The sequence below is a fragment of the Gorilla gorilla genome, chromosome 4 (genome assembly GCF_029281585.2).
Source record: "Gorilla gorilla gorilla isolate KB3781 chromosome 4, NHGRI_mGorGor1-v2.1_pri, whole genome shotgun sequence".
Taxonomy (NCBI): domain Eukaryota; kingdom Metazoa; phylum Chordata; class Mammalia; order Primates; family Hominidae; genus Gorilla; species Gorilla gorilla.
Genome location: NC_073228.2, coordinates 180,361,614 through 180,374,341, shown reverse-complemented (window position 1 = coordinate 180,374,341; position 12,728 = coordinate 180,361,614). Strand labels below are relative to the sequence as shown.

The window sequence follows — 12,728 nt, the reverse complement described above, 5'->3', positions numbered from 1 at the left end:
CAAAAGCAGGAGGCAGGGCAGCGTCATATATTTTCATCTCCAGGGAGACAGGTGCAGTTAGGGTGTGGTGGGGCCTCTTCAAGGGGTCCAGAAGAGGGGGGGGCCCTGTCACAGGTCCGTGGTGTCCAGGCCAGCGTTGGTGTAGGATGGCCCCTCCAGCTGTCCACTTGTGCCTGCCTGCCGTCCTAACAGGACCACACTCAAGGGCTCTGGATCTGGCTCTGGTGGTGTGTGCGGTGGCCTGTGCTCCTGCGGGGAGAGGGAGAGGAGGTGTGAAGGGCAAGGCAAGGTGGGGCGAGTGCCCCAGGCCCTAGGGGAGTGGATGGGCTTCAAGCTCAGGACCAATGGTTCCTTGGCAGGGGTCCCACCCTGCCCCTCCTGGGGCCTCTGGTCCAGGCTGTGTCCCAGAGGTGGCCCTGGCTAATAGTGATGCAGATTAGGGGAGGGGGAGGGTGTGGCCTGGGGGATCCACTCTTGCCTTTGCCCTGCCCACCAACACTGCGGCACTCTGCTGTTCTGCCCAGTTCCAAATAATGTCAGGCCCTGTGTCCTGTGCCGAGGAGCCAGCCCAGCGCAGTTCCTGCCCCCTGAACCCCACGGCAGGCACCGTGTGGGTTGAGGTCCATCCATTACCTCAACTACCCACTGAAACCCTCTGAGGGAGGGAACATGCCCTCTCTTCACAGATGTGGAAACTGAGGCTTAGAGAGGTCTACTGGTGAAGAGGGGGCAGACCACTGGTCTTGCTGGTTCAAAAGCGTGTCCATGATGTGACACTGCCCTGGTTGAATTTGACGTCTCTTTTTGCTGCCCTCAGAGGGACGCTGCCCACAGGCTGGTCCCACCTGCAGTTTATCATGGCACACACTCACTCATCTCTCCCGCCCTTCCTCTTCCACCTCGCCATGCGACATGCTGTGTGCGTGCACACACACACACCCTCCTGTGGAACAGCCAGGCCCCCAAGCTCAGCTGCTCTGCTACAGAGACACCCACAGGGCCAGAGCCCCAGCCACCACCGCCCTCCCCAGGGCACTCCAAGGGCTTTTTCCAGACTGGGGCTGTTCTGGTCCCTAGTAAACAGTGGAACATCTGAGGGGCCCCAGAGGGGCTAAGCATTCTGCCTGTGTTCCTCAGAGCCCTCAAGACAGACCCCGAGTGGAGAGCTGCAGGCTCAGTGCCACCCACGATAACATGACCTGGTGCCAGAGACCAAAGACCTGGGTTCTGGTCTGCTCCTGCCCTGCACGCTGTCCCACTTTGAGCAAGTCAGCACCCCTCTCTGGATGTGAATTTCCTTGCTGGTTACTTGGAGAGGTTAGAGTGATAATCTCTCCAGCCACTCACACCTACCACACAGACGTGTGGAGCTTAGACAAGTCAGGGCACCAAGAGATTCCTGGGAAAAGGATCCACCTGCGCCACCCCAGCCATGGGAGAGCAGGGGGCAGACAGCTCCCAAGAAGGCCCCATGCCTCGTGGACCTGCCCAGAGACCCGCAAGACTCACTGCTGCAGGAGACAGGGCGGAGCCTTGGGCAGCTTCTCAGAAATATAGCAACCCCCTGCCCTCCCAGGACATAATCTGAGCAATTTTCTGGCTTTGAAGACTTTCCGTGACTTGTCCCCACACCCTCTCCAGACCCTTCTCCTACTTCCCTGCCCCTTCCCAGTCCACAGATCCACCCACACCTCAGGGGGTCCTTAACTCCACTCCCTTGGGTTAGGAGCAGCATCAGCCTCTGCCACAGGCCATGCACTCCAGCAGACAAGACTGTTCCTTTGCCTCAGTTCCCCAGACATGTTCATTAGAGTTTTGGCCACTAACCATCTCCTAGCATCTACCCAGAGGCCTCCAGCACTGCCTGGCTGCCTGCATTACCACCCACACAACCATACCTGGGGCCTGTCCAGAGGCCTCTGTGCCAGATTCCCTGCACCGTGTTATACCTGGGCCCCTGTGCGACATTCTACCATTTTAAAGACCAAGAGAGGCTTTGGTTGACCAAATCTTTCCATGTAAGGAGTCCTTAGGGAAAACAAATTCTGAACCATGAAGTCAGGTTGGGAGCCCCTAGTGGCCAGGGACCCAGCCAAGCCCAGAACCCAGACTGGGGGAAAACGTGGGTGGATCCCCCGCAGCACCACACACAGAACCTCAGCCTATCACAGCTCCAATGGGCCTTAAGCGTCTCCTCCAGAGGTGGCTTTCAAAGTGGGAAGGAGAGAGGGCAGTTCCTTCTGTTTCCAGAGAGCCACCCCTCCATGTCCAGGACCCACCCCACACTCAGCCTGCTGACCCGCTCCAGCGGTGTCCACCGTTCCTGCACCTTAGCACCCCCTGAACGGCTTTTACAACAGGTCCATGCCCAGGCTCCACGTGGGCCATCAGAATCAGAACTCTTGGTCTTTAAAATGCTAGAATGTTGCACCCATGGACCTGGGTGTGACCTGGGCATCAGTATTTTTCAAGAGTTCCTCAGGTGCTTTTACGCAGCAGGCCAGTCTATGAACACTTGATCTCATCCAACCAACTCACCTGTTTAACAGATGGTGGTACTGTTGTTTATTTGAACCCATCTTCTCTCCTTTGCTAGACTATGCTCGTTCACCTCTGGATCTCCTTTCCCACCCCCAGCTGACTTTCCTATAACGGCCATAAAGGGCTGGAAGCAGATGGGTGAGCACTTGTTTGTGCCGAGTGGTTCTTATGCCTGCCTTTACTTAATCCTCACAATGGCCCTGCATGGTTGATGTTCCCATCCCCATTTACAGGTGAAAAAACTGAGAAGCAGAGGCAAGAAGTCTCTCAGGGTCACACAGTGAACCAGTGGAGGAGCAGGAATTGGACCCCCATTCCAAAGCCACAGGGCTTCCTGGGGCCTGGTGCAGAGAAGCAGAACTGCCCATGTCAGTAGCAGGTCCCTTGAGCTCTGCCCTGAACCCTCCACAGAAGAACCCAAGTTGGAATCTCCAGGCACCAATTCATCCCCCATCTTGCCTTGATTTCCTGACTGTTCTTGTCCACATCCACAGAGTTGTCGTCCAGGGAGTTGACGCTGTAAGAGAGGTGATGGAGCTCAGGTGTTGGCAGGCCCAGTCCTCCCTTACTGTGCCCAAGAACCACCACCTCCATCACCACCATCACCATCACCACGACTACCACCATCATCACCATCACCACCACCACCGTCATCACCATCATCACTACCATCACCATCATCACCATCACCTCAACACCAACACCACCACCACCATCATCATCACCATCACCACCACCATCACCATCACTACCATCATCACCATCACCACCACCATCATGATCGCCTCAACACCAACACCACCACCACAATCATCATTGTCATCATCACCATCACCACCATCACCATCACTACCATCACCACCACCATCACCACCACCATCACCACCACCACCACGATAACTGCCACCACTACCATGATCACCATGACCACCACCATCACCATTGCCATCACCATCACCCACCACCACTACCATCACCACCATCACCTCAACACCAACACCACCACCACCACCATCATCATCGTCATCATCACCATCATCACCACCATCACCATCACAACCATCACCATCACCTCAACACCAACACCATCATCACCACCATCATCGTCATCATCACCACCATCACCATTGCTACCATCACCATCACCTCACCACCATCACCACCACCACCACAACTACCACTACTACCATGACCACACCATCACCATTGTCATCACCATCATCACCACCAACACCATCACCACCATCACCGTCACTACCTGTACCACCACCACCACCTAGCCTGGCTGTGAGGGGCACTGCTCACCTGATAGAGTCCAGGTCATTGGAGGGAGAGAGGTACTCCAAGCCCAGGTCTTTGTTGGGGAGGTTCAGCATGGGGTTGGCTCTGGAGAGAAAGCCTGGTCAAGTTGCCTGGCCCTCAGCCACCCCACCAGGCCTCTTACCTACCCTTTGACCCCTGCTCACCGCTCAGTGTTGTACATGTTAGTCCCTGGGATGGCGGGGGCTGAGGGCATCACCCCTGCTGCTGTCTTCCTGGCCTCCTTGGCAGCCTTCATAGCTCGAAGCTTCCGGTTGTAGCTGTGGGGAACCGGAAGAGGGGTCACACTGTTGCTGCACACCTATTGTGTCCCCAGTGGAGGCCCTGAGCATGTGGCTTCACAAGATCCTGGGAGGTGAGTGTTAGCTCTATTTTACGGAGGGTAGAAGTAAGAGCCAGAGAAGGCAAGTGATTTGCCAAAGGTCAAATAGCCAGTGACAAGGCTTGAAGTCAAGCCCAGATACGGCTGCTGACTCTATACATGTTGGAAAAAGCAGCAGCATCTATTAAATGCATAGTGTGTGCCAGACGTCTCGCTGGGTGTGAGATGCATGTTACTTCCTTGAGTGCCCTGAGGAATCAAGTGTCATGCCCTTTCGCAGATAAGGAAACTGAGGCTCCTGGAGGGGAGGTGACTCACCCAAGATCTTGCACTGGGTCACTGGGGAGTGAATGCATGTATACCTGTGCCTAAGCCCCAGCTCCTTCTACCCCCACCCCCCGACGTCTTGGGTGGTGGGAGAGGGTGAAGGTTGGAGACACGGGGGCAATGGGAGCCGCACCTCTTCCGCACACACACGAAGGCCGTGGTCATGATCACAAGGACCAGCAGCAAAGCCACTCCCAGTCCTATGATGACGCTGATGAGCTGTTTCGACAGGTCTGACTCCTGGCTCTCCTGGGAGCCCTGGAGAAAGATGAGTGTGAGGGAAGCACACTCGTCTTCAGCAGCCCCACCTGCTGCCCCACCCTGCCCACACTCACCAGCACCACCAGCCCCAGCTGCAGCAGCTGCGTCAGCGAGTCCTGATCATTCCGGATCATCCTGGCCACAGAACTCCACTTAGGCCCGAGGGACCTTGGCACACCCCAGGCTTCCTGCTCACCCTCACACCTGCCCCAAGGGCAGCCCCACTCACACGCTCAGCTCATCAAGGGTCAGGGCTGACCCATTGGGGAAGACAAAGTAGGCATCGAGGTAGGAGTGAGGTCGGGCCCTGGAGTGGGACAGAGTTGAAGAGTCAGGAGGCTGGATCACCCAGCAGGCCCCTCCTGCTACCGCTTCTCCCCCTCACCCCCATCCCCAGGCCTCTGGGCACTCACCGAGCTGCAGAATCTATGTCCTGAATGTCCACAATGTATACTGTAGTCCTGGTTGCCTGGGTAAGAGCCCTGCAAAGGAGGCAGATGTCACAGAGGCCTGGGGTCTTAGCCTGGTCCTGTGGCCAGGGCTGTGCCAGTGGGATTAAGAATTGTGTGAGTGAGAAAGGGCACCTCCTCTGGACAGCTCTGTTGGCTGAGTAGGTAGCATCTCTGTGAAAATTACAAAAGGAAATCCCTTCCTCTGGGGCTGGGTGAATAGCTTAGCAAGCAGAGTGCCCTTGTGCAACGCACAGCCTTCACAACTGTACATGGCAGCCTTGTTCCAAGGCTTCCCTCTGCCCTTGGCTGGGTATGGGCCTCTGGGGACATGCAAGAACGTCGTGCAGGTTAAAGTACAGGGTTGAAGACAGGGACAAGGTCAAATGTGGGTCAGGAACAGGATTGAGAGACATCCCATCCAGGTTTTGTTGGGGACCAGGCTCCTACACCCTGTTCTTCCTACCCCTCCCTCCGGGGCTCCCCAGACCTACGCATTAATCGCCTGTCTGTTGGCGCCCACCTCCTCCTTTGGTGTGGAGAACTGCAGCCGCGAGCGGTAACTCTGGTCTACAGTGAAGAGCTGGGAAGGGGGTGTGCAGGAGATGAGGCACCAGGGACCCTGGGGGCTGGCAGAGGGCGTTGGGGGCTGGAGGTGGGACCAGCACTCACATTCAGGGTGGTGGTGGCTTCCAGGGAAGGACCCAAGGAAGGTCTGTCCCTGGCCTGGACTGTCACCTGGTAGGTGCCTTGGAGAGTGGAGTCAAGGCTGGTCACCGGCCTGCGGAAGGCGGGAGGTGCAGGTCAGTCTTGGAACCCAAGCTGAATCCTCAGGACCCTTGTAACCTCCAGGATGGGGGACTTGCTGCCTGAAAGCTCCTATCGGGCCCCTCCCCGCAACCTCCCTCCCAGGGCCGCCCGCAGTTACTGAATGCTCCCAGTGAACACGTCGGCCTCGGAGGAGGTGAAAATCGAGAAGACACCCTGGAAAGGGATGGTGGCCCCGTCCTTAGAGATGAAGTCTACTCGGAGGATGGAGAACAGGATGACGCCATTGTTCCCTGAATCATCGTCTCTGGCCTGGGAACAAGAGTGGACAATATCTGGGGGCCCGGCCAGGCCAGGCATCCCTCCACCCCAGCAGGGATCAGAGGCAAGGGTGGCCTGGGAGGCTGGCCCTCAACGTCTCTATCCGCCATCCCCACGCTGCCCAGAATAAGCAAATGGTTTCAAAAAACAGTGTGCCTGCTCTGCAAATCCAGATTTGGACAAGAACCTGCCCCTGTTCCCCAACTCTAAACAGATCACTGCTCTAAGTCCCTCACGTGTGGAAATCCTGCCCTGCTCCCCCTACACCCCTCCACTGCCATACTCTCTCTCACACACACACACACTCATACACACAGTCTCTCTCACACACACACTCTCACCCTCTCACACACACACACTCACACACACTCTCACACCCACTGTCCCACTCACACACACAGTTTCACCCTAACACACTCACACTTACACACATATGCACACACACTCATACACACCATCACACACCCTCACACTCACACACACTGTCCCACTCACACATTCACTCTCACCCTAACACACTCACACACACACGCACACACACACACCCTGACACACACTTATCCTCTCACACTCAAATACACTCACACACCCTCTCACACTCACACACTTATCCTGACACACACACTCATACACTCACACCCTCACTAATGCACTCACCACACACTCAATTCACACACACTCACACACAAATACACTCAATTCACACACATTCACACACTTGCACAGTCACACACATACACACCCACAATCACATACCCACACACTGTCACACACATTCACATACACTCACTCACCCTTATACACACCCTCACGCACACACATTCACACTTAGACACACACTGGCGCACACACACTGGCGTGCACACACAGCGATGCTCAGATTTCCTAAGCACCTCCCCTGGGATCCCTCATTTCCGTGCGGGGAGTACCAATTCCCCTAGTGGACCATGAAGCTGGTTGGGGAGGGGACACAAGCATTTTTATTCATTCTAGTGCCTTTTAGAGAAAAATTTAACCAGCACACAGAGCTTCGAGTTCACCAACGTTACTGTTAAGGATAGGCCAACACCAGTGCTTAGGTCTTAAAAAGGAGTCTATTTAAAGAAAATTGCCGTGGCTAAACTCATGACATTAGAACCAAATTGGCAGAAGATTGGGAAGCTGTCTTAAGACTTGAAAGTCACACAGTCACTGTCTCTAGCATGAACGTCAACCTAGAGAGGGAGAATTACTATCCCCATTTTACAAGAGGAAGCTGAGGCTCCGAGAGACCCTGTCCTTACACTCGGCTCTAAGTGGGGAAGGCCAGCCCTGTCCATCTCTTGTACCCATGTCCTTTCCACAGCATAGGGAATGGCACCCACATGCCACCTTCTGGGAACTGCTAGCTTCTTGTTGAACAGGGAAACGGAGTCCCAGAGAGGGTAGGCAGCTCTCCAGGTCAGTAAGAAGCCCAGCCAGGCCCAGCCCTCGGTGGTGTGGGAGGCCTCATCCCCACACGGCATGGCCACCACCCCTAATAAACTTGCCACATCCAGCAACATAAACAGCTGAAAGCCTTTTTATGACTTGGCTCCAGTAATTTATTTATTTTTTTTTTGAGGCAGAGTTTCACTCTTGTCGCCCAGGCTGGACTGCAATGGCGCGATCTCGACTCACCGCAACCTCCACCTATCGAGTTCAAGTGACTCTCCTGCCTCAGCCTCCCAAGTAGCTGGGATTACAGGCATGCACCACCACACCCAGCTAATTTTGTACTTTTTAGTAGAGACGGGGTTTCTGCATGTTGGTCAGGCTGGTCGCAAACTCCCGACCTCAGGTGATCCACCTGCCTTGGCCTCCCAAAGTGCTGGGATTACAGGCTTGAGCCACCGCGCCCAGCTGGCTCTGAGAATTATTTAATGACAAGGCACTGGCTTAATTTACAATTAGCTATTAGTTCTCTGTATTACTCAAGAATTCTGGTATAGTAAGAAATATCTAGACTGCAAGTGGTATTTACGGTCATGACATTTTTATGAATGCTACATTTATCACAGTGAAGTTTGATTACATTGATTAGACAGGTGTTGGTTTCCCTTCATGTGTTGGACCCCATATATTTTCTTTCTACCATGAAAGGCCTGAAGGCCTCAGCCCTGTGTCCCCTGGGGCTCATGTGACCAACAAAGGCTGGAGCCAAGAACTTACCCGGACAGAAGCCACCTCCCGGTTGGGCAGCACAAGTTCAGGGATGATCACTGCAGGTGTGAATGGGAACGGGGTCAGCGGGGTCGGGACACTGCCCACCTGGACCAAGGCTGGCCACGAGCACAGCTCAGGGCTCATCCCCCTAAACCTGCCCTCAACCTCTCTACCAAAAGAGACCCCCATTACATCCACCACTGGGCCAGTAGTTAGCAAGTCATCCACCTCCCATTGTCACAGGTGAGGTCACAGGCTCACAGGACCATGGGGAAATGGAGGCCCAGAGAGGGAAGTCCTGGCCCAGGGCCAGACATTAGGTCAGACAGAGCTGGAATGAAAACTCCAGTGTTGGCTGGGCATGGTGGCTCATGCCTATAATCCCAGCACTTTGGGAGGCCAAGGCGGACAGATCACTTGAGGCCAGGAGTTCAAGACCAGTCTGGCCAACACGATGAAACCCTGTCTCTACTAAAAATACAAAAATTAGCCAGGTGTGGTGGCGCATGCCTGTAGTCCCAGCTACTCGGGAGGCTAAGGCATGAGAATTGCTTGAACCTGGGAGGCAGAGGTTGCAGTGAGCTGAGATTGTACCATTGCACTCCAGCCTGGGCGACAGAGCAAGACTCCGTCTCAAAAAAAAAGGAAATAAAAAAGAAAAAAAAAAAACTCCAATGTCCTCTCCTATTGCAGCCCTAGGAAGATGCAGGATTAGAGGCCTTCCCCCCTTTCTAAAGGCTCCCCCTGGGGTTCAAGGAGGGTCTGTCGGGGTTGCTCAAAGGCAGCCTCATGGAGCAGGGGTATGGCGTGTGAATGGGGTTGCTGCTTACCAAAAGTCTTATTCTCAGGCAGAAAATAGGGTGCATTGTCATTCACGTCCTCAATGGTAATGAGGAGGCTTCCTAGGAGACAAGGTCAGCTGGCTTTGGCTCTGGGCAAAAGCTTGACCCAAAGAGCCTGGGCCTCAACCCTGTGCCCCACAGCCTCAACCCCATACCCCGCAGCCTCTCTCCCATGTGTTCCCCCATGCTCAGTCCCCTTCCCTGCTCCTGACCCAGAATGCCTGATCGGTCTTCTCTGGCCTGTGTGGGTGGGAGTATCATACCAGACCTCAGAGCAGATAAGCAGCTTGTCAAAGTCACACAGCAATAGTGGTGGGCCAGGATTGGGCCCAGCCTAGGTAGATCTCACCTATGACATTATACTGACACATTCTAACTATATAAGCTGGTTGTTTAAATACCCACTTTCTGCCTCAGTTTCCTCATCTATAAAATTGGATAGGGACCACCTACCCCATGGGTTGTGTGGAAGTGGAAAAATTCTTACAAGGTGCCTGGTGTAGTTCTTGGCTGTCATAAGGACTCAATATATGCTAGCTGTTAATGTGATTATGATTGCTATTTGGTGTCAGAAGTGGGATACAAGCACACATCTGGCTCTGCAGTGTTATCTTTCTTTCACAGCATCTTGTAAAATAATGGCATTAATTTGATGCTACTGCATGCCAGGCACTGCAATAAATGCCATACATCCATATTCTCATTGAATCTTCACAGCCCACCCCACTGCCCAACTCCACTGGACAGATGGGGAAACTGAAGCTTGGAGAGGGTTTGGGACTTTCCCAGTATTTGCAGCTGGAAAGGGCTGGAGCCAAGATCTGAGTCCAGACCTTGTGAGTTCCAGCCCAGGGCTCCTTCCCGCGGTCCCTAAGCTATGGCCTGCCAAGCCCTGCAAGGACAGGCTGCCTTACCATTGTTGCTGTAGGCCTGGAAGCCGGGGTCCGTGGCTAGGTCACAGGCCCGCACAACCAGCGTGACCAGATCACAGGTCTCGTAGTCAATGGCTTTGCTCTGGTTGATGTACACAGAGCCGTTGGCCGCCACTGAGAACCAGCCCCAGCATAGGCTGCCCACATCGACCCCGGCCTTGGTGCAGAGAATGTTCACAAGCTGTATCTCCAGCTGGGCACTGGTGTCCACATCCGAGGCAACCACCACAGCCACCTGGCCGTGCTGTGAGCCATTCTCAGCCACACGGATGCCCCGGAGTGAGGCTACATCCAGGGTGGGGGGATTGTCGTTCACATCTTTCACATTCACGCGGACGTCTACTATGGTCTCACCCCCCTGGGGGTCTGGGTTCTCAGCACTCACTGTCAAGTTGAAGACGGGCTGTGTCTCGTAGTCCAGGCTCACGTCCGGGGGCAGCCGGAGGTAGCCCTCAGCCCACCCAGCCCCCAGCACCAAGCCTCGGATCATGAAGTAGTTGGCACCACTCCCTGACAGGCTGAAGCTGATGCGGTTGTTGGCTTCCGTCTGGTCCGCGTCCCAGGCCTTCACCACGCCCACTAGCACTCCTGTGGACAAGGGGCAGAGCTCAGAAGGACTCCTGACCCCGCCATCGGAAGCCTCCTCTGCCCTTGCCTCTCTTGGAACTCGAGGTCCACCCTGACAAAGCCACACTGGGTCCCAGCCGCAGTGTCTCTCCTGGCCCAGGGAGCACGTACCTGGATCCTCCTCCTTCACCGTAAAGTTGTAGCTGGACTGATTGAAGATGGGCAGGTTATCATTGATGTCCTGCAGTCAGAGACAGGTCTGAGTCCCCGGGATCCAATCTCACCCTCCCCAGAGCCAATCCGAGAAACCAATAATCCCTGTGCTCCAAGGCACAGACTCCACTAGTGCCTCAGACCTCACTGCCCACTTCCCAGATGAGGAGACAGGCTCTGAGAGGAGGGAACTTGCCCAGGTCACACACCCGGGGTTCAGGGACCTACAGTGGGACCTTGGCCTTACACATCCATCCTCAGGAAGCCCTGCTTGCTTCCTGTTTCTCTGACCACAGCTCAGGACTTGTTCTAGACCCTGCTTTCTGGAAGCACAGTTCTGGGTCCCCACCTGCGTCCCTGCCTGGCCCAGCTTGACTCCCATCTCTCAGATTTATTGTGTCGGCACCAATACCATTATATGTCCACAAAGGCTCCAAGGCCCACACTTTCCCTTGTCCCCTCCTACCCCTGTCCCTCCTGCACACAACTGAGCCCACAACACCAGCTCTGTGCTCAGTCAGAGCTGGGCTCCGGGGACCTGCAGAAGCTTAGACCTGCTCCTGCCTCAGACACCAGCTGTTTTTGGCTCTCACCTCTGTGGCCAGCCCTAGCCCACTGGGCACAGCTGGAGCCCTGCAACTATTGTCACAGCCTGGAGGTGACTCTGCCCTCCCCTATGTCTCCTAACACTGGCATGTGCTTGGGGGATGCCCTGAGCACTCCAGCCCTTCCCAGGTTTGTGGGTCACATAACAGGTGTTTGTTTTTCTGAATAACCCTAGAACGAACATTTGGAAGACAACATTCTTGCACCTTAGCTAGATGTCTTTTCTGCTGCTAATTTCCCAGAGATGACATCACTGGCTCCACGCACAAGACCAGCTGCATTCTCAAGGTCACCCTAACTCACAGGAGTGGCTAAGAGCACTGAGTCACATCTTGCTCCACCTCTGCCTCATGTGTGACCTTGACCTCTCTGGACCTCAGTGTCCTCATCTGCAAAATGGGGTAGTAGTCCCCACTAATAGGGCAATTGTGAGGACAGCTCACAGGGGTGAAGAAACCTGTTCACTCAGGAAATGAAGTTCTCTCTTTGCAGCCCTCCCACCCTAAGGACAACCAGCAAGTCCTCATTCTGCTTTGTTTTCTTCATTTCTGAGGTCTCACTCTCTGACCCTTGTGTGAAAATGGCACATCCCAGTCCAGGGGACACAGGGCTGCTATGTGCAGTGGTGCAGGCTGTGCACTGCACAACCCTATGGGGTGCCATCCACATCACAGACACGGCAGAGGTGCACATTTGTCACAATACTGTTCCAGAGGAAGGTGCCTTGTGGGCTGGTGGCAGCCTTAGAACCAGACTGATTGAAGTCAAAACCCAATTTTGTGACCCCCAGGCAAGGTACTGAACCTCTCTGTGCCTCAGTTTCTTTTTTGAGACAGGGTCTTGCTCTGTCTCACAGGCTGGATTGCAGTGGCATGATCATAGCTCACTGCAGCCTCAACCTCCTGGGCTGAAATGATCCACCTGCCTCAGCCTTCCAAGTAGCTGGGACTTCAGGTACATGCCACCATGCCTGGCTAATTTTTTATTTTAGTAGAGATGGGGTCTCGCTATGTTGCCCAGCCCAGTCTCAAACTCCTGGGCTCAAGCAATCCTCTCACCTTGGCCTCCCAAAGTA

At 54.6% G+C, this 12,728-nt stretch overlaps 1 protein-coding gene across 1 annotated transcript in view; it reads right to left on the bottom strand.

Annotated features, from left to right (window-relative positions):
* Positions 1–58: 58 nt before the first annotated feature.
* CDHR2 (cadherin related family member 2) overlaps positions 59–12,728 on the bottom strand; it is a 29,897-nt gene continuing 17,227 nt past the window's right edge. Inside the window, exons 17-31 of the mRNA XM_019027877.4 lie at positions 11,006–11,075; positions 10,250–10,855; positions 9,324–9,395; positions 8,500–8,549; positions 6,149–6,300; positions 5,893–6,001; positions 5,715–5,803; positions 5,185–5,253; positions 5,001–5,078; positions 4,846–4,906; positions 4,644–4,768; positions 4,008–4,121; positions 3,847–3,927; positions 3,001–3,058; positions 59–249 (exon numbers count right to left, since the gene is read on the bottom strand). Of these exons, the coding sequence (XP_018883422.3) occupies positions 109–249; positions 3,001–3,058; positions 3,847–3,927; positions 4,008–4,121; positions 4,644–4,768; positions 4,846–4,906; positions 5,001–5,078; positions 5,185–5,253; positions 5,715–5,803; positions 5,893–6,001; positions 6,149–6,300; positions 8,500–8,549; positions 9,324–9,395; positions 10,250–10,855; positions 11,006–11,075 (1,875 nt within the window). The 3' untranslated portion in view covers positions 59–108. The remainder of the gene's footprint in view (positions 250–3,000; positions 3,059–3,846; positions 3,928–4,007; positions 4,122–4,643; positions 4,769–4,845; positions 4,907–5,000; positions 5,079–5,184; positions 5,254–5,714; positions 5,804–5,892; positions 6,002–6,148; positions 6,301–8,499; positions 8,550–9,323; positions 9,396–10,249; positions 10,856–11,005; positions 11,076–12,728) is intronic.